Source organism: Echinops telfairi, unplaced genomic scaffold (genome assembly GCF_000313985.2).
Source record: "Echinops telfairi isolate 266 unplaced genomic scaffold, ASM31398v2 ScPeMD7_5;HRSCAF=22, whole genome shotgun sequence".
Classification (NCBI taxonomy): Eukaryota; Metazoa; Chordata; class Mammalia; order Afrosoricida; family Tenrecidae; genus Echinops; species Echinops telfairi.
Window position 1 is genome coordinate 28,999,409 of NW_022103901.1, and position 14,165 is coordinate 29,013,573.

The following is a 14,165-nucleotide window of genomic DNA, read 5'->3' on the forward strand; positions in this document are numbered from 1 at the left end:
GCCACAGTGGATTAAAAGCTTTGCTGCCCGGAGTCCACCGCACAACCCATCCACGAGGCTTTGAACTCCGGGCCATCTGGCATCAGGACTGCTGCTGGCAGACCATGGGGCAGCTACGGTCGTCCCCAGGCCCAGGCCAGTCCAGGCAGGACTTGTGGAAGCAGGCGAACTGGGCAGAACCTGGAGGCCCGGGCGTCAGGCCTGCCCTTGCCGAACCCTCAGGACACACGCCAGGTGTGGGTGGCGTAGCCTGGGCCTTGCCGTCCCTGCATGGCCCTGCCAGGCCTGTCCACCCATGTCGCACGCATCAGCAAGAACACAAGCAACATGGAGGGTGGCTGCGGTGGGCAGGAACCAACCACAGCGTGCTCCCTTCCCACCCCACCCCCCACACGCATGCACATACTCGCACGCTCACACGAGCGCATACACACACACACACAAGCGTACCCCCTCTTTGATCTGCGTGCTCACACCACCAGAGCGGGCTGCCCCCCAAGGTGCAAGACAGCTGTGGGTCTTGAGAGCCGACTCGGCCGCTGCTCTGACACAGGTAGGTGGTGATGGGGAGGGGAATGTTTGTTTGTCTTTTACCAGTACTGCTCTTTTGACCCAAAACTGACTCTCCAGCGGCTGGCCATCTCACCGGGGAGCAGTGGACAGAAGCAGGTGGGTGGCCGGCCAGGGGTCTTTGATGCTGGCCCCTTGTGAGATCCGACAGGAAAGGTCTGTGCGCACTCCACCGGGGGCCAGGGCCCAGTGGGATACTGCTGCCGCCTGCCCCCCCATCTTTGTTTCCCTTCCTGGCGAGGGTCCCGAGTGAAGAAGCAGACGCGTGCGTGCGCAAGCTGGGTGGGTGAAGAAGGAGAGCCAAGGGCAGGGCCACAGCCAGAACAATGGGTGGTGGGGGCACGTCCACCTGCTTGCCCGTCCACCTGCCTGTCCTATCTGTCCGTCCTCCTTCCCTGCCCCCCGCCACCAAGCTTACCTCACCTGCCTGGCTCCATGCTCCTTCTCTCGCCCGTCCCTTCTCCTGTCCGCCATGACGGGCCGGGCCAGCTGAGTGCTCACTGCCACTCCAGGAAGCGGGCCAGCTCGTGGCCACTGCGTGGCTGCGGGAAGAAGTGTGACTCCAGGCTGCAGCTCTGGCTCCTGTGCCGATTGGCTGAGGCAGGGACCAGATGACGGGCCTCAGAACCCTATGGTAGCCATGGCAACCAGCCCCTTTAGACACCACCACCCCTGAGCCACTCCTGACTGCCGGGGGGGCAGGCGGCACCGCAGGGGGTGCAGGCTAGGGTCCCCCCTCAGAGGGATGGGAAGCGTGGCCCAGTGGCGGTAGCCCCCACACCAGCTGTGGAGGGTGTGTGTGTGTGCACGTTTCTGTGCCTGACCCAAGTGGGGGTCCCTGTGTCCTGGGGGCCAGTCTATGCCCTGCCTGAACCCTCAGGGCAGAGGCAGAAGAGGGACCTCCGGCTCTTCTGCAGCCCCTGCTGAGGAGGTCTTCAGGTCAGGGTTGTCCCAGGGGCTAAGACCAGGCTGAGACCGGAGCAAGGCAGTGGGAGGAAGGGCTTGGAGAGCCCTGTCCCCACAGGTGGGCAGAGCCAAGCCCCAGTCCCATGGCAGACCCCCACAGGGACCCCAGTAGCCACCACCTGACAATGGACATGCTTACAGAGCCCCCGAACCCCCAGCATGGCCCTGTGACAGCAGCACCCTGTGACGGGCTCTGCTTCTTCCTGTCCTGCCGCTGACACATGCAGAGACCAGAGATCAGGGTCTCAGCAAGGCCACGCGTCTTCGTCCCTAGACAGTGTTGTGGGGCAGCCCTTCCTAGCCTAGGCCCCGGTGGAGGTCAGGTCCTACTTCCTGGGCCAGGCCCAGCCTCACGTGCCAGGTAGACAGGTGAGCAGAGTGGCATGCCTGGCTGCCAGGTGAGGTGTGAGCTGTGGAGGGGAGGTAGGACCTAGGCAGGGGGAGCAGAGGCAGGCCCAAGCGGTGACACATCCCAGGGAGTGGTCTCAGGAGGGATCGGGGCTGGCTCGGAGTCGCCGGGCACAGACAAGTGAGCCCACACGCCTCCAAGCACCCCACCACATTGGAATTCAGGGTAGGGTGGAGTGGAGACAGGCTGGGGTTGGCTGATGAAGGCTTGTAGACTGTGAGCCCAGCCCCCCATTCAAGGGTGTTGGGAGAGGTGTGGGAGGCCAGTGCCAGGTGGCTCACCAGCAGGCACTCCGGACTCAGCTTATTTTAGGGTGACAGCCAGTGTTGGAGGGAAGAGTAGAAGGGTCTGGGCCCAGGGGCACCACCTGACGAGGCCCCCCCCTGGAGTTGCCAGGTCTAGATGTGGGTGGGCGTTGGTGGAGATCAAGTGGCTGGGCAGGATGGCAGGGTCAGGTGGGGGTTGGGGAGACTCCAGTGACCTGGCAGGGTGGTGGGTGTCAGGTGGGCATTGGGGATATCTTGGTGGCTGGGCAGGGTGGTAGGTGTCCTGGGGGGCATGAGGGTCAAGACCTGCATGGGGCTACTGGGCTCTCAGTTCCTGGGCAGAGCTCCAGGCAGGGGTGAAGCTGCCCAGGTGACAAGCAGTACCCTCCAGCTCACCACTTCTCCTTCCATTACCTTGCCACCACTGCCCAATTGAGCAGGACCTAGTGGGTAGGTAGGGGCCAAGTCAGGGGTGATGACAGAGACCTGGGGTGGGCTCAGACCCCCTGAGTCCCCAGCATGGCCCTGTCCCCATCCTCACTTCCTACTCTGGTAGGCCACCCTGTGATGGGCTGGGGGCTGTCTGACACCCTTCCTATAAGATGGGAGATGGTGAGGGTCCTCCGACCCCCCCCCCCCAGTGCTCTGGAACATCAGGATGGGAGGGTGGGCACAGCAGGGCCATAGAAACCTGTCATGTCACTAGTTGCATTATTTAGGGGGCCCCACTCTCTCCAGGGGCCCCTGCCTGCCCTGGCGCCTCTGACAGCCTGCAGGGGACAGCCTCGGGCACCATCATCCACAGCACAGCCCCCACTGGCCCTATGACTTTGATACCATCTATTGTCATGGAAACACCCATGGCCTGGCTGACCGTTGGGACACAGGGAGGACAGTGGGCAGGAAGGGATTTGGGGCCCACAGGGCCACAGCTGATGTGGAGAGGAGACATGGCTGTGGTTTCTTCAGACCTGACCTTGATCGGTCCAGGCATCCCGAGGGGCTGCTGGCGCTTGGAGAGGCAGCAGGAAAGGTGGGGGCAGAAATGGGTGGGGGGAGTATAGCAAGGGAAGCATCTCCTGGCCTGGTTCCAGGTTCTGTGGGCCTAAGTGTGTCCCTGAGCGCATGTGCGTGCACATCTGAATGTGTGTCAGTGTGCACGGAAAAATCCCACTCTCTTTCGCTTGTGTGTTCAGACCAGCTTTCGGAAGCCCCATAGGTGCAGCACACAATCTGCTGAAGGTGGGGAGGGGAGTGAGTCTTGGTCCCCCAGGTCAGCATTCCGGAAGTCCACCCTGTGGCCTGAGATGAGCCTGCTAGGCCCTTGGTGTAGCATTACAGCTCCGAGCATTAACGCCAGGAGGAATGAGCCTGAAATGCCAGCCCAGCAGCCCCAGGTGTGCTAAGGCCCCTTGGGACACCTGGGGTCTGACAGGGCGGGGTGCGGGTGGCTGAGGATGGCTTGGCTGGGGCCGAACACCATGAACATGGCCACAGGTACGCAGGAAAGCAGGTCAGAGCTCACCCCAAAACACGCGCCACAGGTGCAGAGGTTGGGAGGACTGGCCCATCCAGGAAATCTTGTTCTGGATGGAGCTGGGGCTACATTGGTGTGAGGCCCCCGAGACAGAGTAGGGCTGGGCTGGCCATGTATGCTTGCACGGAACAGCCTCATGTGCCCTTCACAGGAGCAGGGAAGCAGGTGTTCGGAGGGTCAGGGGCAGTGGCAACCCTTTCAGAGACAAGTTAGTAGCTGACCTGAAGGTAGAGTAGAGGTGCCACCCCAACCCCAAGATCAGCCCTATATAGCAGAGGCTGGGGTCACTAAAGGAGGTCTGAGGCAGTGTAGCTTTTGAGGTACACTTCTCCCATGGCCTGAATGGACCATGCTCAGGACTCCCAAGTCAGGATTGGGAGCCCTGAAATCTCAGACAGGAAGAGCCTTAGCAGTCTGAGGCTTACCTAGGATCCTCTCCCCAAGCCCCCATCGGGCCTGACCCTGGCTAGAGAGAGATGTGGCCCTGGTCCACTTTTTGGCCTGGGGGTGAACTCATACACAGGCCCCAGCTAGCTCCCCAGCCCACTCCTCAAACTCCCCTCTCCACCCTCAGTCTGCACTGCAGCAGCTGCGATATACCCTCCCCCCGCAGCCCCACCCCCGGCGGCAGCATCACACTTGGGCTGGGCTCAGACTTTATTCCTGCCCCACCTGCACAGAAAGGTTTCTGGGGGCGGTGGACCCGCAGCCAGGCCTCCAATATTGAGGGGGCACAAGGCAGCCAGAACTAGCAGTACATGGCCTGGTATCACCTGCTGCCCATAGAGGCCCTGCCACAGGCTGTCTGTCTGTCTGTCCGTCCATGGAGTCCCCGCATGCGGTCATTTCCCGGCCGCCTCAGTCTGCAGCACTGCTGGCTCGGACAGCGCCTGGTGCTGAAGCTGCTGCACCAGCTCAGCCACGAAGACCTTGAACAGAGGGATGGGGTCCTGCGAGGGTGGGAGAGCCTAGTTAGGGCCAGGGGCTGTACTCTGCCCGAGCAGCCCCCACCCCCCCACCCCCCTGGCCCCGAGTCTGGGGTACTCTGGTACTCAGAACTCCTAGACGGGGGGCAGGGCCTGCAGAACCTGGTTCCAGGGGCCGTGGTTGGTGAGTTAGGGTTAGAGGCAAGGTCCCTGAGGGCAGGCGAGAGGTGAGCAAACACCCTTCACCTGAGGGTCCCTGCTCCCCAACTGTGCAGCTAGCCAATGGCCCCCACTGTCCACTGTCCCAGTCAGTGCTGCTCCCCCTCTGGGCCACACCTTCTCTTCCAGGAGCCTCTGCTTCTCCACAGCCTCATCCAGAGTCAGGCCGACCCATTCTGCCTCAGCTTCAGGGATCACAAACTCCTGTGTGGTAGGGCGGGGAAAGTGCAGTGAGGGCCAGCCAATGGGGCAGCAGGGGCCATGGGGGCTGGTTTGGGGGCTGCAGAGGGCTGGGGGGATGCAGTGTGACCTCACCTTGTACCTGTTGTAGATGGTGGCCCTCCTCTCGGGATCATCGGGGTGCAGCTGCGGGTCCTGGCGGGCCAGGCGCAGCAGCATGCCTCGCTTCAGGTCCATCCCGAACTTGGAGCACAGATCTACCTTCGGGGTCTGGGGAAGGATGGGCATGGGGCCGGGCGCCACTGCAGAGACACCTGACCCCCCAGCTCAGCTCCCAAAGCACGGTGCCCACAGCAGACCCGGTCCCCCCAGCCCAGCGTGCCACCCCCCCCCACCCCCGCCCCCAGCGTGCCTTGAGGATGTAGAAGTCGAATCCGTAGGCCTCGTCGATGAGGTCCAGTGTGCGCATGGTGACTGTCACAGAGAACTTCCTGTCCAGGATCTCACTGTACAGTTCTCGCTGGAACAGCTGGGGCTTCCATATCTTCTTCACCTTCTTTGCACGCTGAAGGCACAAGGGGCCCCTGAGTCCGCGCGCCCCCTCCCTGCCCTCTCCACTGTGACCCTTCCTGCCCCCAGTCTGCCCTCGCCTGGAGTGGCCGGTGTATGCTCCGGATGTACACACAGCCCCTGGGGCCTCGGCTATGTTCTAAACCAGAGACCAAGAGGCCAAAGCACATGGAGCCCTATCCCATCCCCACCCCCGCACCCCCCACCCCCAGGACAGGACATGCAATCTAGTCTGTTCTTTGAAGGCTGCTTGACCCCAGAGCAATTGCTCAGCTCAGGGTGGGGAGGAGGCAGCAGCCCAAGCTCCTGCTTAGAGGGGCTGTGGCGGGTTCCGATGGCAGAGAGCCTCTTCTTTTGGCTGCTGGCTCCCTCCCCACCCCCCAGGCTTTGCACATGCCCCATCCCTACCCTGACTTGCCTCAGTTCCCCTGCATTCCAGGCCACTGACCTGCCAGACCTGTGACTTCATGGGCTTCCATGCTCCTGACAGAGCGGGCGTCCCCACGGGGGCCCTCTATGTCCCCCTCGCTCCAAGTGCAGGGGGCAGCAGCTCCTCTGCGTCTGCCTGTACACCCACCTTGTTCTTCCCAACGTATCTGTGGCCCAGGATCCAGCCCTCACCGCCCCACAGCCCCTGCTGGGACTCAGGGGGGTGGTACAGGGGGATGGGGACATCCTCCACGCGCTCACGCTGCCCGTTCTTGGGGTTGATCTTGTACTTGGCCCCATGGGGCCTGTAGTGGACGGGAGTGGGCACAGGGTCTTCCTCCAAGGATCGGAGGTAGTGCGGGGGCAAGCGAGCCAAGATGCCCTCCTTCAGCCGAAGCTGGTTCCAGAGATACACAGGGAACTTGTGCAGGGGCATGGCAGCCGGCTGGGGGAGGAGAGCAGCTGTCACTTGGACCGCACGCTGACCATCGACCCGTCCTGACTCCCATTCTGATACCAAATCCCATCATTCTCACCCTTACACCACCCTAACCTCTGACCCCAACCTTGCTCCGGACTGCATCCAAACCCCACCCTGACCTTCGACCTCATCATCCTCACCCAGATCCAGGACCTCAGTCCTCGTGCCGGACTCTGGTCCTTACCCCGGGCCCTGAATGTCCCGACCCCCCTGCGTACCCCTCCTGGCCGCACGGAAGCTAGCTGGTTCCCAGGTACAGCGGCTCGCACGCCACCGGAACCGGAAGTCACGTGGTGACTTGCCCGCCCCCGCCTGGCTGCAGTACTGGTTCATTTGCCGTCGCCCCGCCCCTGCCCCTTAGGGACCGTCGAAAACGCCCTGCAGACATCAGAACTGCTGAAGGCGCCGTCTGTAAAGTGCCGCCTCGCGTTTCCAGGGAACCCAGTCTCAGGGCTTTGGGGCGGGGCTTAGGCGCTCCCTGTCCCCAGGGAAGGAAGCAAACAACGTCAGACTCCGTTTGGCTTGAGAAATCATTGTAGAATATATTAAATTCACCAGTCATAGCAAAATACGAGCTACATAAAAATGCCTTGATTCAGAAAAAACTTCAATATACACTAATTCTATACATCATATACAATATACATTAGAAGCCTGGAAGTCGCTTTAGTGGGCAAATGTGGGGTGGCTGAGGGGAAAGGATTCCCGACCAGGTGCGGGACAGAGGCAGCCCACGGAGACAGCCCGCAGTCAGTGGCAGGTTGCTGCTCAACAAAACTAGTGGTCTAAGGCTGTCCCTTAAGGAGGGCCTAACACTCAGCCCCACCCCCTAGCCGTGACTCCTGGGGTCACAATTCTTTCAGGGGAGTGGGCTGCTCATCTCTGGGCCCAAGCCTCATGGTCACCATAGGGCTGTCCCAGCACTCCTGTGCCCCCAGCAGAGAAAGGCGCTAGCACACAGTGTGGCCTGCTCTGAGCTCCCTGGGCTAAAGAAGTGGGAGTGCTCCCTCCCATTTCACACCTCCCCCCCCCCAGGCCTATCTCAGTCCCTGTGGGCTCTAGCCCTAGTGGACGCTGACAGGTGGGGCCTGGCCTGCAGTGCCCAAGAGCCCCACTACACCAGCAGAGCGGAGGCCATCTCCCTGGAGGATGGAACCCGGAGGCTGCTCAGGGCACTTTTATTCTTTTGGAATTGGGCCAGAGTAGGGTCTCTCTCCCCACTGTGCCGGGATGCCCACCGGCCCTCACGTCACAGCATACAGCTCCTCGCGGTCGTTCCTGCAGATCTGGTAGTGGCACGGGAGCTGCTGCATGCAGGCCCAAGGCTCGGCGTGCTCGCTGGCTGGAGGTAACAGGAAGGCCGCGCTGCCGGCCACCAGCATATGCCAGAGGCTGTGTGTGTAGTAGTAGTTGTCGTTGGTCATCATGAAAGTGTAGATGGCCACAGCCATGGTGGCCATGGAGATGCCAGGCAGCAGGTAGAAGGCCCAGCGCTGCCAGGAGGTGGGGTAGCAGTGGCGTCGGTGTACACAGCGGGACATCTGGGGACACACAACGGGGTGAGCACAGAGACCTATAGGGGTCAGGGGTCAGAACCACTAGGGCGGGTTGGGAGAGGGTCCTAGGACACGAAGGCCACTGGGTCTGGGTGCAGGATTCAGGCGCAGGGTGTCCTGGGCCCTGTAATGATTGCGGCCAGTGCTCAGTGGAAGTGGGGGCTTTGGTTCCAGCCAGGGTGTCTGCAGGGAGCCAGCGGCCTAGGTTCTACCCATCAACAGGATTGAGCAGCAGGGAAGAGGTAGCAGGGGCGACCACCTGCCGCAACTCCTTACCCACATGGAGACCATGACCACAAGGGCAAAGAGGCAGGGTCCCATCATGTTCCAGGCACCCCTGCGGTCCAGCTGTAGGGACATGGCGATGACCAGTGTACCCAGGAGAAACAGGACCTGTGAGCAGAGATGGCATGGGCACAGGAGCTGGTAGGAAAAGGAGATCTGGACACACCGGTCACCTGAATGGTCCCGATCCTTGGCTTCCCTGCCTGTGTTGCTGGCCGGGAAGGCAATGTTGCTTCTGTCCTCAGTTCCCACACTGCTGGGCCCTGGTGTGTTTGAAGCACCAAGATGTACTTGCTAGCCAGGTAGGGCGCCTTAGGGGGGGCTAGAATGCGGTGGCTTCCACTCCAAGTTCATCTCCCCAGCAAAGCAACACATCACAGTCACATGCGGTGCCCCCTCCCCCGGGGCTGCACCTCCTGGGTCTCTGGAGTCTCAACTTCCTTCAGCAGCGCCCGGGGTGTTGGTGGGGGCGGGGGTGTTATAGATGGCATTGTGATCCTCAGAACCTGTGTTGCAGGACCTGGCTAGTTAGGTGCAATTGCATTTAGAATCCGACATCGGTGCAGGGTATGTGACAAACCATCACAATTGAGATACAAAAGGGCAGAATGGGTGGAGAGAAAGCAGTCCAGATGAGGGGGAAATAGATGCTACACAGAAGTCTAAGAGGGGAGGTGGGGGGCCGGCAGGGGGGAGGGTGCTGCTCTAACAGATACCGGACACGGAGATGCAATGTCACAATTAGCTAATGAGTCGAAGCTGGGGGGTTTTAATGAGCTTTCTAGTTAGGGCCCAGATGACCTTGAAGAAACTGCTGACAGAATCATGCGTATTCAGGATAGTTCTGACAAGCTCACTCAAACGCAGAGCTGTGAAGAGAGCTTCTCTGGGCATGAGCAGAATGTTGCTGACCTGCGCTTCTGGAGAGGAGGAAATGACGAGCATAGGACTGGACATGAGCTTATGAAGCAGCAGCAAAGGACTTTTGGACAATACGTTCAAATACAGTGCGAGGTAGACTGCATATGTGGCTGAGGGGATTTCTAAGCCAGAGTGTAAGAGAGGTTGCATGGTTTCCCCTTCGTGGGACTGCATTAAAGCTTGAGAGCAAAGAGATGGTCTTTAAAATGTACTATTTAAAATGAAACCTAAAAATGAAATGCACAACAAAAAAATGCCTTTTGTACAAACAAAAAGCATGTGTCACGGTATCCTTGAACTCCCAGGAAGGACATGGTGACTAATCTTTTGTTGAAGAGATTAGGCTTGTCACCGATGGATCGACTCAACCACATAAGTCTAAGTCCCATCACTTTAGGGTGACTGAGACAGAGACAGTATGAGCCGGAGGGGAGTTGGGTTCCTCCCGGAAACATCCCAGGGACAGCTCTGAGATCCATAGAACGGTTTCCATTTCAAAGAATTAAATGACCACCTCTCTCTCCAAGGTTGGAAAAACAGCCTGCTAGGCTTCAGTCAGACCCCTACTTGCTTGCAGGTGGGCCAGGAGGATGAGGCCTTTGCCCCAAACTTACCAGGTTGTGTCACTCAGGTGGAGGAAGGCCCCCAAGCTAAGGGAGCTCAGTGGCTGTTCCAGGGGGGCTGAAAGGCAGGGCTGATACCCTCAGCCAAGAGGCCTACACTCAGGATCCGGGGAGCGGAGCATGGCCAACTCCCAGAGTCTGAAGGACTGGGCCACTGCCCAGGTGGTCCTAGAAAACAGAACTATCTCCATGCCTGGAGGCACAATGAAACTTTTTCTGCTGGGTTTCAGACTTGCTTGATGCTTCTGAAACCTTTTTTCCCTCCCACCTCTCCCATTTATGATGGAGACAGCTACCCCTGCCTGTTTCCCCTGCTCTTGAGAAGCAGTTAGCTTGAACTCTGGGGTACTGCAGGTCCAGAAATGGAAAAGGATCTTGCCCTATGATAGAATATGCCCAGGTTCTCATCCATACTTGATTAGATGAGTCAGGAGATGCAATTGGGGTGGTTAAGAGTGGATTTGCGGACAGGGTGAATATGTTTTGTATGTGGGAAGGGCATGAATGTCGGGGGGCCAAGGGGCAGGGTGTTATGGGTTGAACTCTGTCCCTGGAAAAGACACCTGGGTGATAAATCCTAAAGCCCCACACGCATGTGTCGGTAATCCCATGTGGGACCAGGGCCATCGGTCTTCATGATGGTCATTCGGCATGTTCCTGTAGGGGTGAATCTGGTCACCTGGGAGATGTATAAAGGGTTGGTCAGGCCAGCCCAGGCCTCTGCCTCTGTCCACAGTTCATTCTCCTCTTTCGGCAAGTTCGCAGGCCTCAACACTCAGCAGCCCAGCATGCTTCAGAGCCTGCCCACCTGCCCTGGCCAGGGCCTTCCGGAAGGCCCTCCTTGAGCAGCCCCCACCTGGCAGTGCCTGGTTCTCAGACCCAACAGCAGTCTCTGGGCAGTGGAGCAGAGGGCCCCATCAGCCAGGTCAGAAAACTCACAAAAACCTCTGGGGTCCTGACCACTCTCCTGGTCCCTGGGGAATGCTGATCCTGGGCAGAGTCTGAGCCCCAGGCGAGAGGGGCTGGGAGGGCTAGCGAGGCCTGCCCCTGGGCAGCTTGCCAAAGATTGTGGGCTCTGAGGGAACAGGGGGTGCTCTCCTTCACCTGCCCCTGTTCCTCAGACCCTGGGAGGGACACTCACGTATTTCAGGACCGGCTTCAGCCGAGCCATGCAAAGGATAGTGACCCAGATGGACACCACGGAGCCCAGGAAGTCACAGTACTGGAGTGTGTCGTAGTTCAAGATGCACAGCACGGTCTCCCCCGGCTGGTCGCAGGCATGGTAGAACTGCAGAGGGCGGGAGGGAGGGGACTGTGAGCTTATGGCCCCAGCTCACGCCGCATTGCCCACCATGGTTTGGGGGTCCCTACCGTGGAGAAGAACATGGTGTAGGCATAGACCGAGGTCTCCACTAGAAAGCCCCGCTGGATGGAGACAGCGATGGGGGCCAGGAAGACCAGGTTGCTCAGAGTCAGTAACAGCACAGCTGCCGTCTGCTGGGCCAGTGTCTGGGCTGTGCTATTGTCTGTGCAGCTCCAGCCTTGCCAGCCTGCGGACACAGTGGAGCTGCTGAGCCCGGCCCCACTCCAGCCCCCACAGGGGAGATCGGGACACTCACCCCCGGGCTTCTGGTCATCCCCACCTGCTTTGCAGCTGCAACCTGCATACAGGTATCCGTGCCTTCGGAGCAGGAGGCACTGGCCATAGGGTCCACAGTCCTTCCAGCAGGGCACCAGGTGCAAGGTGGTCTCTACACGAATCATCGTCTGCTCACAGTCCCTGGGGGTGTGGGGAGCACAGTGCCCTGTCTATGATCCTGCAGGCTGATGGCACCCAGAACCCAAAGCAAGTGTCGCACCCACTCCTGGACCAGCAGCCCAGGGCTGCACACACTCCCATGTCCGCCCCAGCTCGAGGCGTCAGCCCAGAGGGCAGGCAGCTGGCCAGCAGCCTCCTGGACACAGCCGTGCCCCAGTGCTGAGGTTCACTCACTCAGGGCTGTTGAGGCACAGGAGCTGCAGGGAGAGGTACCAGTTGTCTGTCTCCGGGAAGGGAATGATGAGGTCGGCCTGCTGGGAGGCAGCGCTCAAGGTCAGTGGGTGACCCTGGAAGAAAGCTGGGGTGGAGAAGGGCTGGTTGGAGCTGGCCGAAGCAGCGGGCCAGTCACCACCCACCTGCCCACACACCTGTGGTGCAATTGTGGGAAGCGTTGAAGCGGAGGAAAGGGGAGGCAGCGTTCACACAGGCAACCACCAGGGTATTGTTCTTGACCGTGGTCTGGAGAATGACAGGTGGTCAGGGCGAGGGCTTACCTGGAGTCCACCCTTCCCATCTCACCCCACCTTGCAGCCCCATTCCCTCAGGCATAGCCTCTGACCCTGGGCCAACACCTGGTCTGTATCAGTTGGTTTCTATGGTCAAAGTCAGCCCAAGAAGGCCTGTGGGACCCCCCAGACCAGCCCTGGGGAGTGAGGGTACCTTGTTGGCCAGCAGAGTGATAGTGAGCGACCCCCCGCTGTCCATGCCTGTGTTGAGGTACAGCCGCAGCACAGAGGGCATTTCGGACTGAACCAGCACTGAGGCCCTGTCCAGCGGTCGGAAGCGCACGCCCAGCATGTCCACGTCCTCTCGCAGCATGGGGTAGTTCAACAGGGAGGCTCCGCCGCTCCCCAGCCCAGTGCCTCGGATGGGGTCCCAGGGGCCGTTGGAGGCATTTCGGGTCTGGTTGAGGGTGGCCTGTAGGAGGTGCTGGGCGCTCACGGTCCAAGGCCTGCAAGCTGCCAAGGTCAGGGTCGGTCAGGATGCAGGCAGACTGAGCTGCCCATCTGCCCACCCCCCCACTGTGATGAGGCCCACCTGTGAGGGTGGCCACAACGCTGAAGGCCACCAGGACACGGGGACCTGCCAAGCTCTCTGCTGTCACCTGCAGCCACCGTTCCCAGGGTGGGGAGCGCAGCCTCAGGTGGCAGGACTGGGGGTGGCCGCTACAGCTAAGCACCCTCTGGAAGTCGCCTGGCAGGGTGGCTGAGCCCACGAGCAGGCGCACCGGGCAGGCCTGGCTCCCATTGGACACGCAGCCCTGAAGCTCCAGCAGCAGCTCCTCTGTATATTCAGGGATGAAGACCCTGGTGGTGGAGGGGGGAAAGAGCAGGCGGTGGGGGAGGGGGCGCCTGAAGGCTGTCCACCCCCCTTGGCTGTCCAGGCCCAGGCCCCCACTTCACTTGCTCATCTCCAAGGGGTCTCACTTGAGGTAGCTGGGGCGTGAGAGGAAGAGGGTCTGGGGGAGGGGCATGGCTGGCTCCAGCACGGAGACCTCGGTGGCCCGCAGCACCAGCAGGTCCGGCTGGAAGGCGTAGGCACAGGAGGGGAGGAAGCCCTGAAGGGAGACCAACAGGTTGGGGGCACTGCGCAGCAGGGCGGGCTCACCCACCCACCCCACACCAGGGGAGGCGGCCCCTCACCTTCACCTGGATCTTCTGGGGCGCGGGGGGCAGGTGGGCCGCCAAGAACCAGTCCCCGGGAGCGGGGTGGGAGACGTTGATGGAGGTGTTGCTCTGCAGCGAGGCGCTGAGCCGCAGCCTCAAGTGGAAGGAGGCTGGTGCAGACGTGTGGTCAGGGAAGCTGGTGTTCAGAGGGTTGGTGACCGGTGGGGCGCCGTAGCGAAAGTACCTGGCCAGAGAAGCAAGCATCAGGGCACAGCTGGCCCCCTTGGAGTGGGCGGGGGGTGGGGGGGGAGGCAGGCAGGCGCGTACACCGTGATCTCTGTGTCTGAGCACGCGGGCCCGCTGCCCCGGGACACTTGCAACAACCAGCGCAGCAGGACGGTGTCGGAGGGCACGTGGAAGCGGAAGAGCCTGGTGCTGCCATACCAGCTGTAGAAGGACAGTCTCTGCGGCGTCTGCGAGAAGAGCTCCGACACGAGCCACGCGTCTGCGGGAGACACGTGCCACAAGGGCATGTGACCTTGTCAAGGTCATAGCTCCCGTTCTGCCCAGGGCGCTGTCCCCTCAGGCCTCCCCACCCTGCTCAAAGCCAGCCTGCCAAAGCCTCCACCTCCTTAGGTCCTGTGCTCCCCACACCCCCAGGTCCTGCACAGGTGCTCTCTTGTCGCAGCTTCCAGGAGGGAGCCCCTCTACCCCCAACCTCTGGCAGTCCCCAGCCCTTTAGAAGAAGGAGGAGCTCTCTATGGAGACCAGGAGACCAGCCCGCCGGCCCCCCTCCCCCCT

General features: G+C 60.9%; 2 protein-coding genes across 3 annotated transcripts; both read right to left on the reverse strand.

Moving 5' to 3' along the window:
- Positions 1-4,392: 4,392 nt before the first annotated feature.
- MRPL28 (mitochondrial ribosomal protein L28) lies at positions 4,393-6,836 on the reverse strand. Of its 2 annotated transcripts, none has more exons than XM_045285855.1 (6): positions 6,772-6,836; positions 6,221-6,517; positions 5,486-5,638; positions 5,209-5,343; positions 5,011-5,097; positions 4,393-4,698 (listed from the first exon to the last, which is right to left on the reverse strand). In XM_045285855.1, the coding sequence occupies exons 2-6, from the start codon at positions 6,506-6,508 to the stop codon at positions 4,591-4,593; spliced, it is 771 nt and encodes a 256-aa protein (XP_045141790.1). In that variant the 5' UTR covers positions 6,509-6,517; positions 6,772-6,836; the 3' UTR covers positions 4,393-4,590. The 2 variants fall into 2 exon arrangements, with proteins under 2 accessions (XP_045141790.1, XP_004705827.1); XM_004705770.2 differs by having other exon boundaries at positions 6,694-6,779.
- Positions 6,837-7,069: 233 nt separating this feature from the next.
- PGAP6 (post-glycosylphosphatidylinositol attachment to proteins 6) lies at positions 7,070-13,897 on the reverse strand. The gene is made up of 12 exons (XM_004705771.2): positions 13,692-13,897; positions 13,401-13,608; positions 13,185-13,315; positions 12,796-13,064; positions 12,418-12,716; positions 12,126-12,216; positions 11,932-12,055; positions 11,582-11,718; positions 11,310-11,488; positions 11,080-11,226; positions 8,386-8,502; positions 7,070-8,094 (listed from the first exon to the last, which is right to left on the reverse strand). Exons 1-12 carry the CDS (start codon positions 13,895-13,897, stop codon positions 7,798-7,800), a joined length of 2,205 nt encoding a protein of 734 aa, XP_004705828.1. The 3' UTR covers positions 7,070-7,797.
- Positions 13,898-14,165: the final 268 nt, after the last annotated feature.